Below are 12,384 nucleotides of genomic sequence, written 5' to 3'. Positions count from 1 at the left end.
TATATTTTCTAGCAAAAAGTACCATGAGCATAAATACACAAAAAAATAAAAATAAAAATAATAACGGTTCTAAAGGCATAAGGCCAGGGACTTAACCAAGAACCTAAGTGACAGAGTACTAAACGGGCAGATAAAGATGAATTCCCAAACAAGTGAACAAACAATGGCCGCCATGAAAGGCCAGACGGGAATAATAAAACAGACTATACTGGATATAAAACACAAGCCCGGTACAATAAAATACTGTCAAAACAAACTATGGTACTTAACATTGGAATGTGTGAAGATGGAGCTTCGGACATGACAAAATAAATCCACGATAGATAAAAAAGACCGAGAGCACCACAAAACCATTCAACACTTTGAATTCCAAAAAGAAGGATGTTGTTCAGATGGCGCTCGCGTCGTGGCGTGGGTGGTGCGGCGATGGGGATGTGTCTAGGGCCTCTGTATCGGCCCATCCCTTTGGCGAAGGAATTAACTAAATGGAAGACAACCTGTGAATAGTGGATTTCACGCGCCTTTGCTTTATACTCGACACCCAAAAGGTGCTCGCGCGAGGGTTGTAACCTCAGCATTCCATGCTTTTATCTTTCTCTGGTATAATTGGAAGGTTTTTATCAGAAAAGGTATACAAGAAGGACTTTTCGCTGGGCGCCACAGGTCTCTCCCCAGAAATAGATTTTTCCTTCGTCAAAATCCCTTTTAAATTGCTCTAACAGCCGTAATTTTCGTCATAGAGAGGTCAGGTTGGTCTCATTCTTTTGGAAAATGCCTGAAGTTTCTCAAAAATTTATCAAATATGCAAAAAAATGTAAATAGCAGTTTTTTGCAAGGACATACCAGTACGTCCATGGGGGTAAAGGAATGAGTCGTGAAACGTACCAGTACGTCCGTTTGGGGTAAAAGGGTTAAGATGTGTTTTAAAAGGACAATGCCTACTCTGAAATAAATATTGGGCTTTCTTTTTATTAATGGTTCTACTGGCTTGAATTAGCGAGAAGCCAAAGATTTTGTCCTGGTAAGCGGTTCTGAAATTTCAACTAGAAGTAAGGTGAAAGAGAGCCAGTAGGAATTTTTGTTAAGAAGGGAAGCGTAAACAATACTTAGTCAATCTAATAACATTTTTTTTAAGTGTTATGAAAAGAAATGCTTTGAGTTGGTCTTGCACAAAGGTTTGTGAAGTGCTGTACTTTTAATCATTAGGATACAAAGAAGGTGAAAGCGGGTGTTTTAGAGTGTTATTAGTTGATCGTTCTCAAGCAATGGTCTTAGCCTGTTTGGAGTTTCATGTAACATTTAATGATATTGATTTAGGCTAAGACTGGCAGCTGTTTCACTATGAATAATGAAAAACCAAGTTGATAGGTGTACACAACTTCATAATGTCTTGCTATTGAAGTATTTGTGTTCATTCATATGCCAGTATAACTTTAAAATCTGCTTGATGGGGAATTGTTCATAGACAAATAGAATATTCTTGATAAAACTTGATACTGTATTGACACGCAGCAAACCGGCTAATCAATCTAATTGTATGTGAAAAGAATGGCGCAATACTGTACAGGTACTACCTTCATAAAGTTAAATGTAGAGGTACTGCCACACGAGTTATTAGGTCCTTCAACTGGTTGTACGTACTACATCGTATCCCTCTCTTGTTACGTGTCATTTTTCCTTTGCCCACGCATACACCAAATAGTCTTCGCTATTCCTTACACATTCTCTTAAGTCTTCATACACCTGACAACACTAAGAATGAAAAATTCTTCTTCACTCAAGGGATTAAAAGGGATTAACTACTACACTGCAAATTATTCAGTGGCTACTTTCCACTTGGTAAGGGTAGAAGGGACTTTAGCTATAGTAAGCAACTCTTCTACTGTAGGATGATGCAACAATCAAATCATTGTTTTATAGCTTTGGGTCGTGGCATATCCTCTGTACCATGGTCTTCCACTGTCTTGGGTTGGAGTTCTCTTGCTTGAGGGTATGTTCAGGCACTTTGGTTTACTTATTTCCTTTCCTCACCAGGCAATTTTCCCTGTTTGAACCCTTGGGCTTATAGCATACTGCTTTTCCAAGTGGGATTGTAGCTTAGGTAGTAATAAAAATTATAATACAGGTTGCTGTATGGTTCATACACCGTATTTGCTGGCCAATAGCTATACAACTGTGAAATGATTCTTTAGGGGCAAACAAGACTGCTTTTTGGCAAACTTCAGAGAATTAAATTAAACAGACCTAATGGAATTAGCGACTGGTCAGCCATCGTCAATTACAACGTTGTCGTCATGAAACATTTAGCCAACACCTTTCTCAGTAGGGTTAGAGATGAAGTGAGATCTTTGAGCCATTCTCTTCGATCCCTTTGATTTTAAAGATAGGGTTAACCTGTCGCCTGGCATCAGTACATTTTGAATACGTCTTAGGTTAAAACTATCATTCTTTTTCTGCTAATGAACACAGGTTCTCAACTTATAAACGTTTGATTTGCAAACATTCCAAATCCAACTGAAAATAACAATAAGAAGTACTGTAATGAAATATATTTCATACAGTAAGTAAAATAACATTTGTAATAAGCTGATCTATTTCATATGAAACCTGACTATTTTTTTTTACTCAAGTAGCTGGAAATCATAGGCATGGGATTCAGGTTAAGCCTCCCATAGGCCAGAATTTTAACAAATACACTTCCGAACATCTTGGAACCTCTTTAAGTTTGTAAGCTAAGGAACTTCTGTGTAATCTTTGTCTATTCCAAAATGACCTTTTAATGGAATTTTCCCTTTTATTATCATTGCTGTCTGCATTTTAAGGTATTTTACATTATTTAGAATATTCGTTTTTTTTTTCCTTTGGTATAACTAATACGTTCTTTCTTATATTCCTCTTTACTTTGCCTTGCTATCTCTTTAAGCATTCCTTTTGTTCAATTATGTAGTGCTTGGCTAATTAAGTTTGAAATGCATCGATTTTTTAATACCAGTTTTTATTTATTTTTTTTTTTAAATTGGTAACTAGATTTATTCGCTTAGCGGTTTACATTGCAAATTTTTTCTCCCCAATAAGCTCTTGTATTTCATACTTTTGCAAAGTTTGTGTTTCATGCTTTTGCAAAGGTTGTGTTTCATGCTTTTGCTAAGGTTGTGTTTCATACTTTTGCAAAGGTTGTGTTTCGTACTTTTGCGAAGGTTGTGTTTCGTACTTTTGCGAAGGTTGTGTTTCGTACTTTTGCAAAGGTTGTGTTTCGTACTTTTGCAAAGGTTATGTTTCGTACTTTTGCAAAGGTTGTGTTTCATACTTTTGCAAAGGTTGTGTTTCATGCTTTTGCAAAGGTTGTGTTTCATGCTTTTGCAAAGGTTGTGTTTCATGTTTTTGCAAAGGTTGTGTTTCATGCTTTTGCAAAGGTTGTGTTTCATGCTTTTGCAAAGGTTGTGTTTCATACTTCTCCAAAGGTTGTGTTTCATACTTTTGCAAAGGTCGTGTTTTACACTTTTGCAAAGGTCGTGTTTTACACTTTTGCAAAGGTCGTGTTTTACACTTTTGCAAAGGTCGTGTTTTACACTTTTGCAAAGGTCGTGCTTCATACTTTTACAAAGGTCGTGCTTCATACTTTTACAAAGGTCGTGCTTCATACTTTTACAAAGGTCGTGTTTCATACTTTTGCAAAGGTCGTGTTTCATACTTTTGCAAAGGTCGTGCTTCATACATTTGCTTTTGCAAAGGTTGTGTTTCATACTTTTGCAAAGGTTGTGTTTCATACTTTTGCAAAGGTTGTGTTTCATACTTTTGCAAAGGTTGTGTTTCATACTTTTGCAAAGGTTGTGTTTCATACTTTTGCAAAGGTCGTGCTTCATACTTTTACAAAGGTCGTGTTTCATACTTTTGCAAAGGTCGTGTTTCATACTTTTGCAAAGGTCGTGCTTCATACATTTGCTTTTGCAAAGGTTGTGTTTCATACTTTTGCAAAGGTTGTGTTTCATACTTTTGCAAAGGTTGTGTTTCATACTTTTGCATAGGTTGTGTTTCATACTTTTGCGAAGGTTGTGTTTCATACTTTTGCGAAGGTTGTGTTTCATACTTTTGCAAAGGTTGTGTTTCATACTTTTGCAAAGGTTGTGTTTCATACTTTTGCATAGGTTGTGTTTCATACTTTTGCAAAGGTTGTGTTTCATACTTTTGCAAAGGTTGAGTTTCATACTTTTGCATAGGTTGAGTTTCTTACTTATGCAAAGGTGGTGTTTCATGATTTTGCAAAGGTTGTATTTCATACTTTTGCAAAGGTTGTGTTTTTGGGTTATTGCATCTCATAATCACTTGATCTTTGTTGTTTCTATTTATGGTATGTACTTTATTCTAGATAGCTTTCTATCAATCGATGCTGTTCCTCTATCAGGGTACTAATTTGATGAGTGACTTAATGTTATCTGTAGTCCCTAAATAATTGCTTTGTAGGATGTACGCTGTTGTTAGGTAGACATTAAACAGTATTAAAAACACTATATCAGAGATGGCACAGCAGTGAATTTTTGAGCTGTGAAAATACTACAAATTTTAAAGAAAATCCTTGAAATACAAACCTGATTTGTTTAATAGTTCGAGTAAAGCTAGTTGAAAAATTATCAAGGGTTTGCCAGCCGAGTATGGTTGCCTCATCCTTCCTTGTTGATACGATGTTGCTTGTGGCAGATCACTCATTCGTCTTCTTGACTCCAGTTTTCTTACTTTAATGCCTCTTTCTCTATTGATCTCGAAAGCAAGAGCTTTTTTAGCTGACTCGTGTGTTTCTAAGAACAAGAACATCCTGTTGTGTAACATCATTTCTTGGAGTTGCTCTTTGTGATTGTTTTGCATTTTGAATTTTGCATTTTTGAGAATTGTTATTAATCGTCTTGACACATGTAATGTAGTATGAAATTCTCTAAAGTTTTCATTTATTTTTGGTAAAGAAAAGTCCCCATGAAAATTTATCAAAGTTTTCTCGGGAAAACTCGCGATCAAAATTCTCGCATTCCCTGGCGCTTATCTTAGAAGCAAATTACAGGAGGTCCTTAACTTGCAAATATGTAACTTACAAACAATGGGATACAAACTCAAATCCAACTGAAAATAGCAAATTAAGGTAAAGAAATACTGTAATCAAATATATCATTTAACCCTTTTACCCCCAACGCTATTTGGAACTTTCCAACTCTTAACCTCCAGCCGTTTTCTTTTTCAAGCACATTTTGCAATATATTTCTTTTAAATTTCTCTAACAGACTTCATTTTCGTCATAGAGAGGTCAGGTTGGTCTCATTCTTTTGGAAAATGCCTGAAGTTTCTCAAAAAGTTATCAAAAATATGCAAAAAAATATCAGTTTTTTGCAAGAACGTACCAATACGTCCAAGGGGGTTGAGGGATGAGTTTTGTAAAACGTACCCGTACATCTGTTGGGGGTAAAAGGGTTAATGCAGTAAGCTAAACTACATTTGTTATAACCAGAGATCTATTTCAGATAATTCAGGTTAAGCCTATCCTAAGCTAAAGTTTATCAAAACTCGACTTATAAATATTGTTACGTATAAACAGCTTCTCGGAACCAATTAAGTTTGTAAGTTGAGGATCTTATTGAAAGGTGACTTAGGAGATTACAGTTGTTAACCCTTTTACCCCCAGTGGACGTACTGGTACGTTTCACAAAACTCATCCCTTTACCCCCATGGATGTACAGGTGTGTCCTTGCAAAAAATGCCTATTTACGTTTTTTCTTCTTTTTTTCGCATAATTTTGATAACTTTATGAGAAACCTCTGGCATTTTCCAAAATAATGAGACCAACCTGACCTCTCTATGACAAAAATTAAGGCTGTTGGAGCAATTTAAAATATATATAACTGTAGTGCAAAATATGCCTGAAAAACAAATGCCTGGGTGTTAAGGGCTGGAAAATTCCAAATAACCCAGGGGTAAAAGGGTTAAAGAAAACAAATGGGTGTTTAAAAATTTAGAATGTTTAGTTGTTATCTGTCAGTTGCTGGTCACCTAAGGTGGTTAGATATGATAAAAAAGGAAAAACTGATCTGTTTGTATCAGTCATCTCTCTTCTATACCATCAATACCATCAAGATGGGAAGCCTTGATGAGGTGTGAAACGATTCAAAAGACATGGAATTATTCTCAAGCATAGATGTTTTTAATAGCCCTATTCTTTTAACTGGCATTTTAAAAAATTTGTAAAGATGTGGAAATCTAGGCTTATCATTAAGTAATTTGCGATTGCTGGTATAATAAATCTAGTGTTTGGTTTTCCATATTCTTTGAATTACTATTGTACATGGACAATGGCATACACAAGCCACGTGAGTTTAACTTTGATTGTCTAGTACTGCATATTTTAGATAAGGAAATGAAACTTAAGAGTAGTACCAGTAATGAATAAGAATATGAAATATCCCAAGATCATTAACAATATTATAATAGATCAGACCTGTCAGCTATGAAGAGAAATGTATAGACTCATCATTTTTTTATTGCAAGTAAAAGATTGAGTACAAATTTGAATTCCCTAAAACGTTAGGTCATCTATAGAAGGTTGAAATTGGCCTGTCTAATATGTTGTAATATGTTATAGTAAGCTTGTTAAAATTTGTATTCATAGGTTTCTTAAGTAATAGTAAAGACCCGAGTGTAATAAACTCTTGTAAGGTACTGAAGAATTTTGTAATTAGTTTGGATTTTTGGCAGCAATTGTTCCTCTTAATATTAAAAATTTTTCGAAATTTAAAGAAAAAGTAGATTCAGTAGTTTCATAAGCTCAGCATACTTTGTGTTCGATTGATTAAAGTTTCCCTTTTTTCCGCAGGTGGAGCCATTTTCCTTGGGTGAGGGTGAGGGGGAGGAGGAGGAGGTGGTTGGAGCCGGTGGGAACGTCCGAAACAAGTTCTTGTTGTCGGCAGCTGCAGCCCACGCTACAGCCACCACGCCGGACCTTAACGCAACCTCGCCACATCACCACAATCCTCAACCGCACTTTGATCCCGATACTCATTCGCGATTAGTGGCTCTTCTAGAAGCCGCAGGTTAGTGTACGAAAAACACGTCACAACGATCACGGGTGCTAACAAGGAACGATGGGAGGAGAGGTAGTGATAGTGGTGTGGGTGGCTGGGGGCAGTAGCTGTAGAGATTGACACCTCGTAGTAACGGGAGATGATGAGGAGGGAGAAGTCTAATTAGAATGGGACCTCTGGTAGTGGATTCACTCGCCCCACTTTTTATACCGACACCCTATAAGGGTGAGCGAGCTCGGTATATTTCTGGCATTCCATGCAACTTTTTTCTCTGGTATATTTAGCAATATTTATACCTTAGAAATGGTGCTTTAAGGAGCATTTCACTGAGCGACACAGGTTCCTCACCCAGAAATAGATTTTTCCTTTGTCAAACCCCCCCTTTTTTTTTTTTCTATCTAGTGGATGTTACATCAGGAGGAAAGTAGTCCTGAATTGCTTGTGTGCGTACATATTTATCTAAATATTTTGCAGTCATATTTGACAGCTCGGGTACACTAGTATGGCGTAATGGCTGGCCATAATGGACTGGTTTAAACTTTTCAGGCATCCTGACCTCTGTTTCGGCAGTAAAAGAGTACCGCTCAGCCTTGAGTCTAGCCTTTAAGCTGAAAGGAGTAGATATTTCCTCTCTGCTGGAACATTCTAGTAAAACCCATGAATTAAGCCTTCTGGAAGTATTGTAAACAATTTAGAGGCTGTCTGGGCAAAAGATTTGTCAGTGGCTTTAGTTTTTTCAATCTTATGGTGTATATAATGCATTTTTGAGACAATCAATTAAATTATTAGATTGAATGATAGAATGTTAATTTAATTTGCACTAGAATACCAGAATATTTGATGCCAAAATTTATTTACACTATTATGAGTGAAGGTCTGGGAAGCCATATCTATATCATTACTTATTTAGCTAGTTTGCATAACTGTGTTAGACTTGTAAACAGGAGAGGTATGATAATGAGTACCAAGATATACTTACAGAAGGGCCAAGTTCAGTTCTAACTAAATCTGTTCAGTATGACATCATACGATCGTCAGAACCAATCCTTGTCCCGGGGGTATTCGGTAGAATGGTCACCCTAGTGTACTAGTCTCTCTCAAGCTTCAAGTAGAATGAGCGGAAGGATGGGGGAGAAGTAGAATGTTTTATTTTAGGAATTATTCAGTAATAAGGCATTCTATAAAATGTAAATTGGGAGATATTGATTCAGACTGGGAAACTGGTAGGTCCATCCTCCTTTGCACATTTAGAATATAACTGAAGTCAGTCTCTTACATAAGACTCTGCGAGAAATAAACAATTGCAAAAGCAAATTATTATCAAGTTTTTAGGTTATGCGCTGGAAATCTAGGATACCCTTTCCTAAGGGACTTCATAAATGCATAAATGGGAATAAGGTCTTGTTGAAATACTCAAAGCTAGATTACATTGATATAAGAAAAACTCAAAAAGGGATTTTGACAAAGGAAAAATCTATTTCTGGGCGAGGGACCTGTGTCGCTCCATGAAATGCTCCTTATAGCACCTTTTCTAAGGTATAAATACTGCTAAATATACCAGAGAAAAAGTTGCATGGAATGCCAGGAATATACCCAGCTCGCTCAGCCTTATAGGGTGTCGGTATAGTAACTGGTGTGTGTTGAAACCACTACCAGAGGTCCCTTGCCAATTAGTTTGGTTGAATAGTGTTTGAAGTTTGGAAATAAATGGTTTTCAAAGTAGAATTTTTGCTAGTGATTTAAGGAAGTAATATGATGAATTGCTGATAAAAATTTTTAATATTCTCTAATAGTGTACTGTAGTGCAAATTGAATTTGGTAGCTAGAATTAAGAGTAGCTGGAGATATAAAGATATTTGTTGGAAGTAGAAATAAGGACAGGAAGAGTTTGATTGGCTGTTTAGACAATCGAGTATGACGAAGAGGAAAGTGGTGTGTGGAGCATATAGGGAGAGAAATGGTGCTACTCTGAACAGAGGCTAAGCATTTAGTGTTCAGGTCTTCATAAAGTGCAGCATCACAATGTACTTTCAAACTGCCCAATTCAGGTTGTGCTTGACAACATAATAGTGTTGGTAATCAAAGCATTTCCTGCTTAATTGTTCAGCTACCAACCTGATAGGAGAATTAACTCTTTCTATCTGCATTATGTTGTGGTCTTCAAGCAAAAAAAAAAAAAAAATTCTTTTCCTTGACAGACGAAGAATCCCGTAGGTAGACAGTTTAAACTTAAAAAATAGTATACTTTTTCAAAGGAAGCTCTCATAGTTGTCGGCCATCACTCCCAATGTTGCTGCTGTCAACATCAGTTTTCATGCCATTAAGAGGCTATTATGAGAATGTTGAGGCTTTGTTGTGAGTCACTTTAATAGTTAGCTTTCAAATGTTTGTATAAAGAGTTGGGGTCCTTTTTGCATTCAGTATTGTAAAATTGAAGTGCCAATCAAGTTGAAAGGACAACTGGGACCCAAGACCACTCTAAATGTCCTGCCAAAATCTCCTTAGTGTCTTTAGACAGGTGCTCTCTTGCAGATCACCTGATAGTAATTACATAAATGATTGTGATATATTCGTAGTTTTTAGTAATTACATAAATGATTGTGATATGTTCGTAGTTTTTTCAATTTTAGTTGGGCACTTTGTCAATAGATGGAGCCTATCTGAGAACTAATACACTTAGGTCTTTTGTAGAGGAGCTTTCCGGTCTTTCCGTTACTGTCTTTGATCACGAGTAGATAAAGTGTTTGTTCTAAATCTTGGGTTTAGTCCTTTGGTGTTGTACCCTACTTAGCCCCTTAGGTCAATTTCATGGTTCAGCTAACTAATGATTCTTGTCTTATTTGGAATGATCATCTATTTTCTATTTCTTCACTCGCAGATCCAGAAGTTCTTCGTCGACTCACCTCCAGTGTTTCTTGTGCTTTGGACGAAGCTGCGGCAGCCTTAACGCGCATGCGCTCAGAGACGGTAGGAGGGGCGGCGGCGGCAGCAGCAGCAGCGGCGGCGGCGGCTGCTGCAGCCACAGTGGGAGGGAGCAGCAGTAGCAGCAGCAGCAGTAGCAGTAGCAGCAGCAGCAGCAGTAGTAGCAGCACACCAGGCGACGGTCAACGCACGCTGGTGGAGGCGTGCACCGACGGGGACGTCGGGACTGTTCGGAGGCTGCTGGACGAGGGAAGATCTGTCCATGAGACGACAGAAGAAGGGGAAAGTCTTCTCTCATTAGCCTGCTCTGCTGGGTACTATGAGCTAGCTCAGGCAAGTGATCTAATGCATCTTTTTTTTTTTCTTTTTTTCTTTTTGTCTTGTGTATATTCTGTAGTGGTGGATTTGCAGTTTAGAGGTAAGTAGCTCAACTATATACATATATGCTAGTGTTTTAAAAGATTTTATTGTACGTAGAACATTAAATTCTAGTTCCTCACGTGCCGTAAATACGTTTGTCAATCATTTATGTAGAAAGGTAAGTACGAGAAATTTGATTTCCTCTTTATACGGAATTTTCATGGAAAACTTTGTCATCGTTGAACACAGTGAGCCAGCCTGATGTTTTATGATAGACTAGTGAAATTAAAAAGTTAACTAGCAGTGCTTTTCCAATCAACTTAGCCACACACAAACCAGAGAAGCGGCATTAATCTTGCTAGTGTTGGGGAACATGCTTGTTAATACTGAGAATTTGATTACTCACGGGAGGATAGATTAAATTTTATCATATCAGTGGAGGAATATCAGACCTAGTAAGCTCATTTAGACATTACTACTTGTCAGTACTGCAAAGGTTTTATTGATGTTGCCGTTAGAAGCAGAGTAATTTTAAAAGAAGAAACAGAATAGATGTAGTTATTATTGGATGATGTCATCAAAGTTGCTTGAGTCGTCTGTAATTAAATCTTGTTATTTTAAGCCCTTTTGTGGTGACGACTAAAAAGTTCGAGAATAGTATTGCTTATCTTAGGGTTAATACTGCAGTTAGGTGTTTTAGAATTATTGCAAATGATTTTTAGTGTCTAGCATTTCCTTTTTTATTTCAATACATAGATGTTATATTAGTCTTTGAAGTTTAATGAATCTAGTATTGAATGCATTAAAAGGATTTGGATACTGCAGAATATCGTACATTACTGCTATGTCTGCTCTTCCTGGAACAGCAGAAAGTTAGTACTTCTTTCCATCCTAGTATTTACTCCAAAGAAAATAGATGACGTGAATATTCAGAATAAGGACTAGATATCATAAATTTCTCTGTTAAATTCAGTAGTAGACTGAGGTACCCTACACATTACACTGGACAGTAACTTTAGTTGGTGGTCTTGCATAGTTTGAGAACACAACCTGCACATGAGTGCTTTCATTGCGTAAAGACGTCTATACTTTGTTTTTTTTTATGAGGCGCATTTGCACAGACTCGCAAGGATGCCCCTTTTAACTCTGAAAAGTTTCCTAATTGCGGATTAGTTTGAGAAATGATTCTATTCAATCAGCTATTAGGAAAATTTTCCGATTTAAAAGGGCACCCCTGTGAGTCGGTGCATATGTACCTCATTAAACAAAAAAAAATCGAGTCGCTTTCCTGGACTAGAATAATAGATGACTAATTTTTTGTCTCTGGATTAATTACTGGTACAAAAATCTGAGTATAAGCTGATCATTCATATTCATTAAAGACTATAATTAGCAAGTTAGAATATTTAAAATTAGATTTTCTTGTAACTAGACTAAGAAATGCTAATACTTCTAATTAACACTTACACTCTTAGCAAGGCTTTGTTTGTTGGAAGTAAACTCTTTTTGAAATAATTTCCATTTTTGTCAGATTTTTAAAAAATTCAATCTGGTTTTACACTTTTTGGTTCATTTTCCTTTTTAAGAATTTACTGTAATAAATTTAACCAATGTTGGATTGTAAATAATTGTCAGAAATTTTTGTAAAGAGATGGTTTGTACTCATCTTTGTTCACTCGGTGTATGCTTATTATTTTTGAATTTTTTCGAATGTAAAAATGTTCTAGAATACAGTATAGTATGTACAGTATTTGCTTGGCTTCATCAGAATCTGTGTCCATAATTATGATAAACAACATTAGGGTTTATGTATGTAGGTTTGAGATCAATGGTAAAAGTTATTTTGACAGCTTTTTACATTATCGATACTAAAATCTGTTCCTAGCACACAACAGTTTTCAAATTCTTGTTAAATATCCGGTCTTTCCTGTTGTGTTAGCAATGCTTTAAAGAGCTAGATTTAACGTTAATTCTATAGATTGTTATAGTTTTTTTATGTTATAGGTTTTATCATATAGTGTAAGTCCCCCTCAAGATGGTGGGT

General features: G+C 36.5%; 1 protein-coding gene across 3 annotated transcripts in view; it reads left to right on the top strand.

The window, feature by feature from the left end:
* The window catches only part of LOC137624288 (ankyrin repeat domain-containing protein 17-like), a 72,712-nt gene that overhangs the window by 14,714 nt on the left and 45,614 nt on the right, over window positions 1-12,384 (top strand). For all 3 annotated transcript variants that reach the window (XM_068354841.1, XM_068354840.1, XM_068354838.1), the window contains exons 2-3: window positions 6,851-7,067; window positions 9,937-10,313. In XM_068354841.1, coding sequence (XP_068210942.1) covers window positions 6,851-7,067; window positions 9,937-10,313 — 594 coding nt within the window. The remainder of the gene's footprint in view (window positions 1-6,850; window positions 7,068-9,936; window positions 10,314-12,384) is intronic.

The sequence above is a fragment of the Palaemon carinicauda genome, chromosome 31 (genome assembly GCF_036898095.1).
Source record: "Palaemon carinicauda isolate YSFRI2023 chromosome 31, ASM3689809v2, whole genome shotgun sequence".
In the NCBI taxonomy this organism is placed as follows: Eukaryota; Metazoa; Arthropoda; class Malacostraca; order Decapoda; family Palaemonidae; genus Palaemon; species Palaemon carinicauda.
This window is presented reverse-complemented; position numbering and strand designations above follow the sequence as displayed.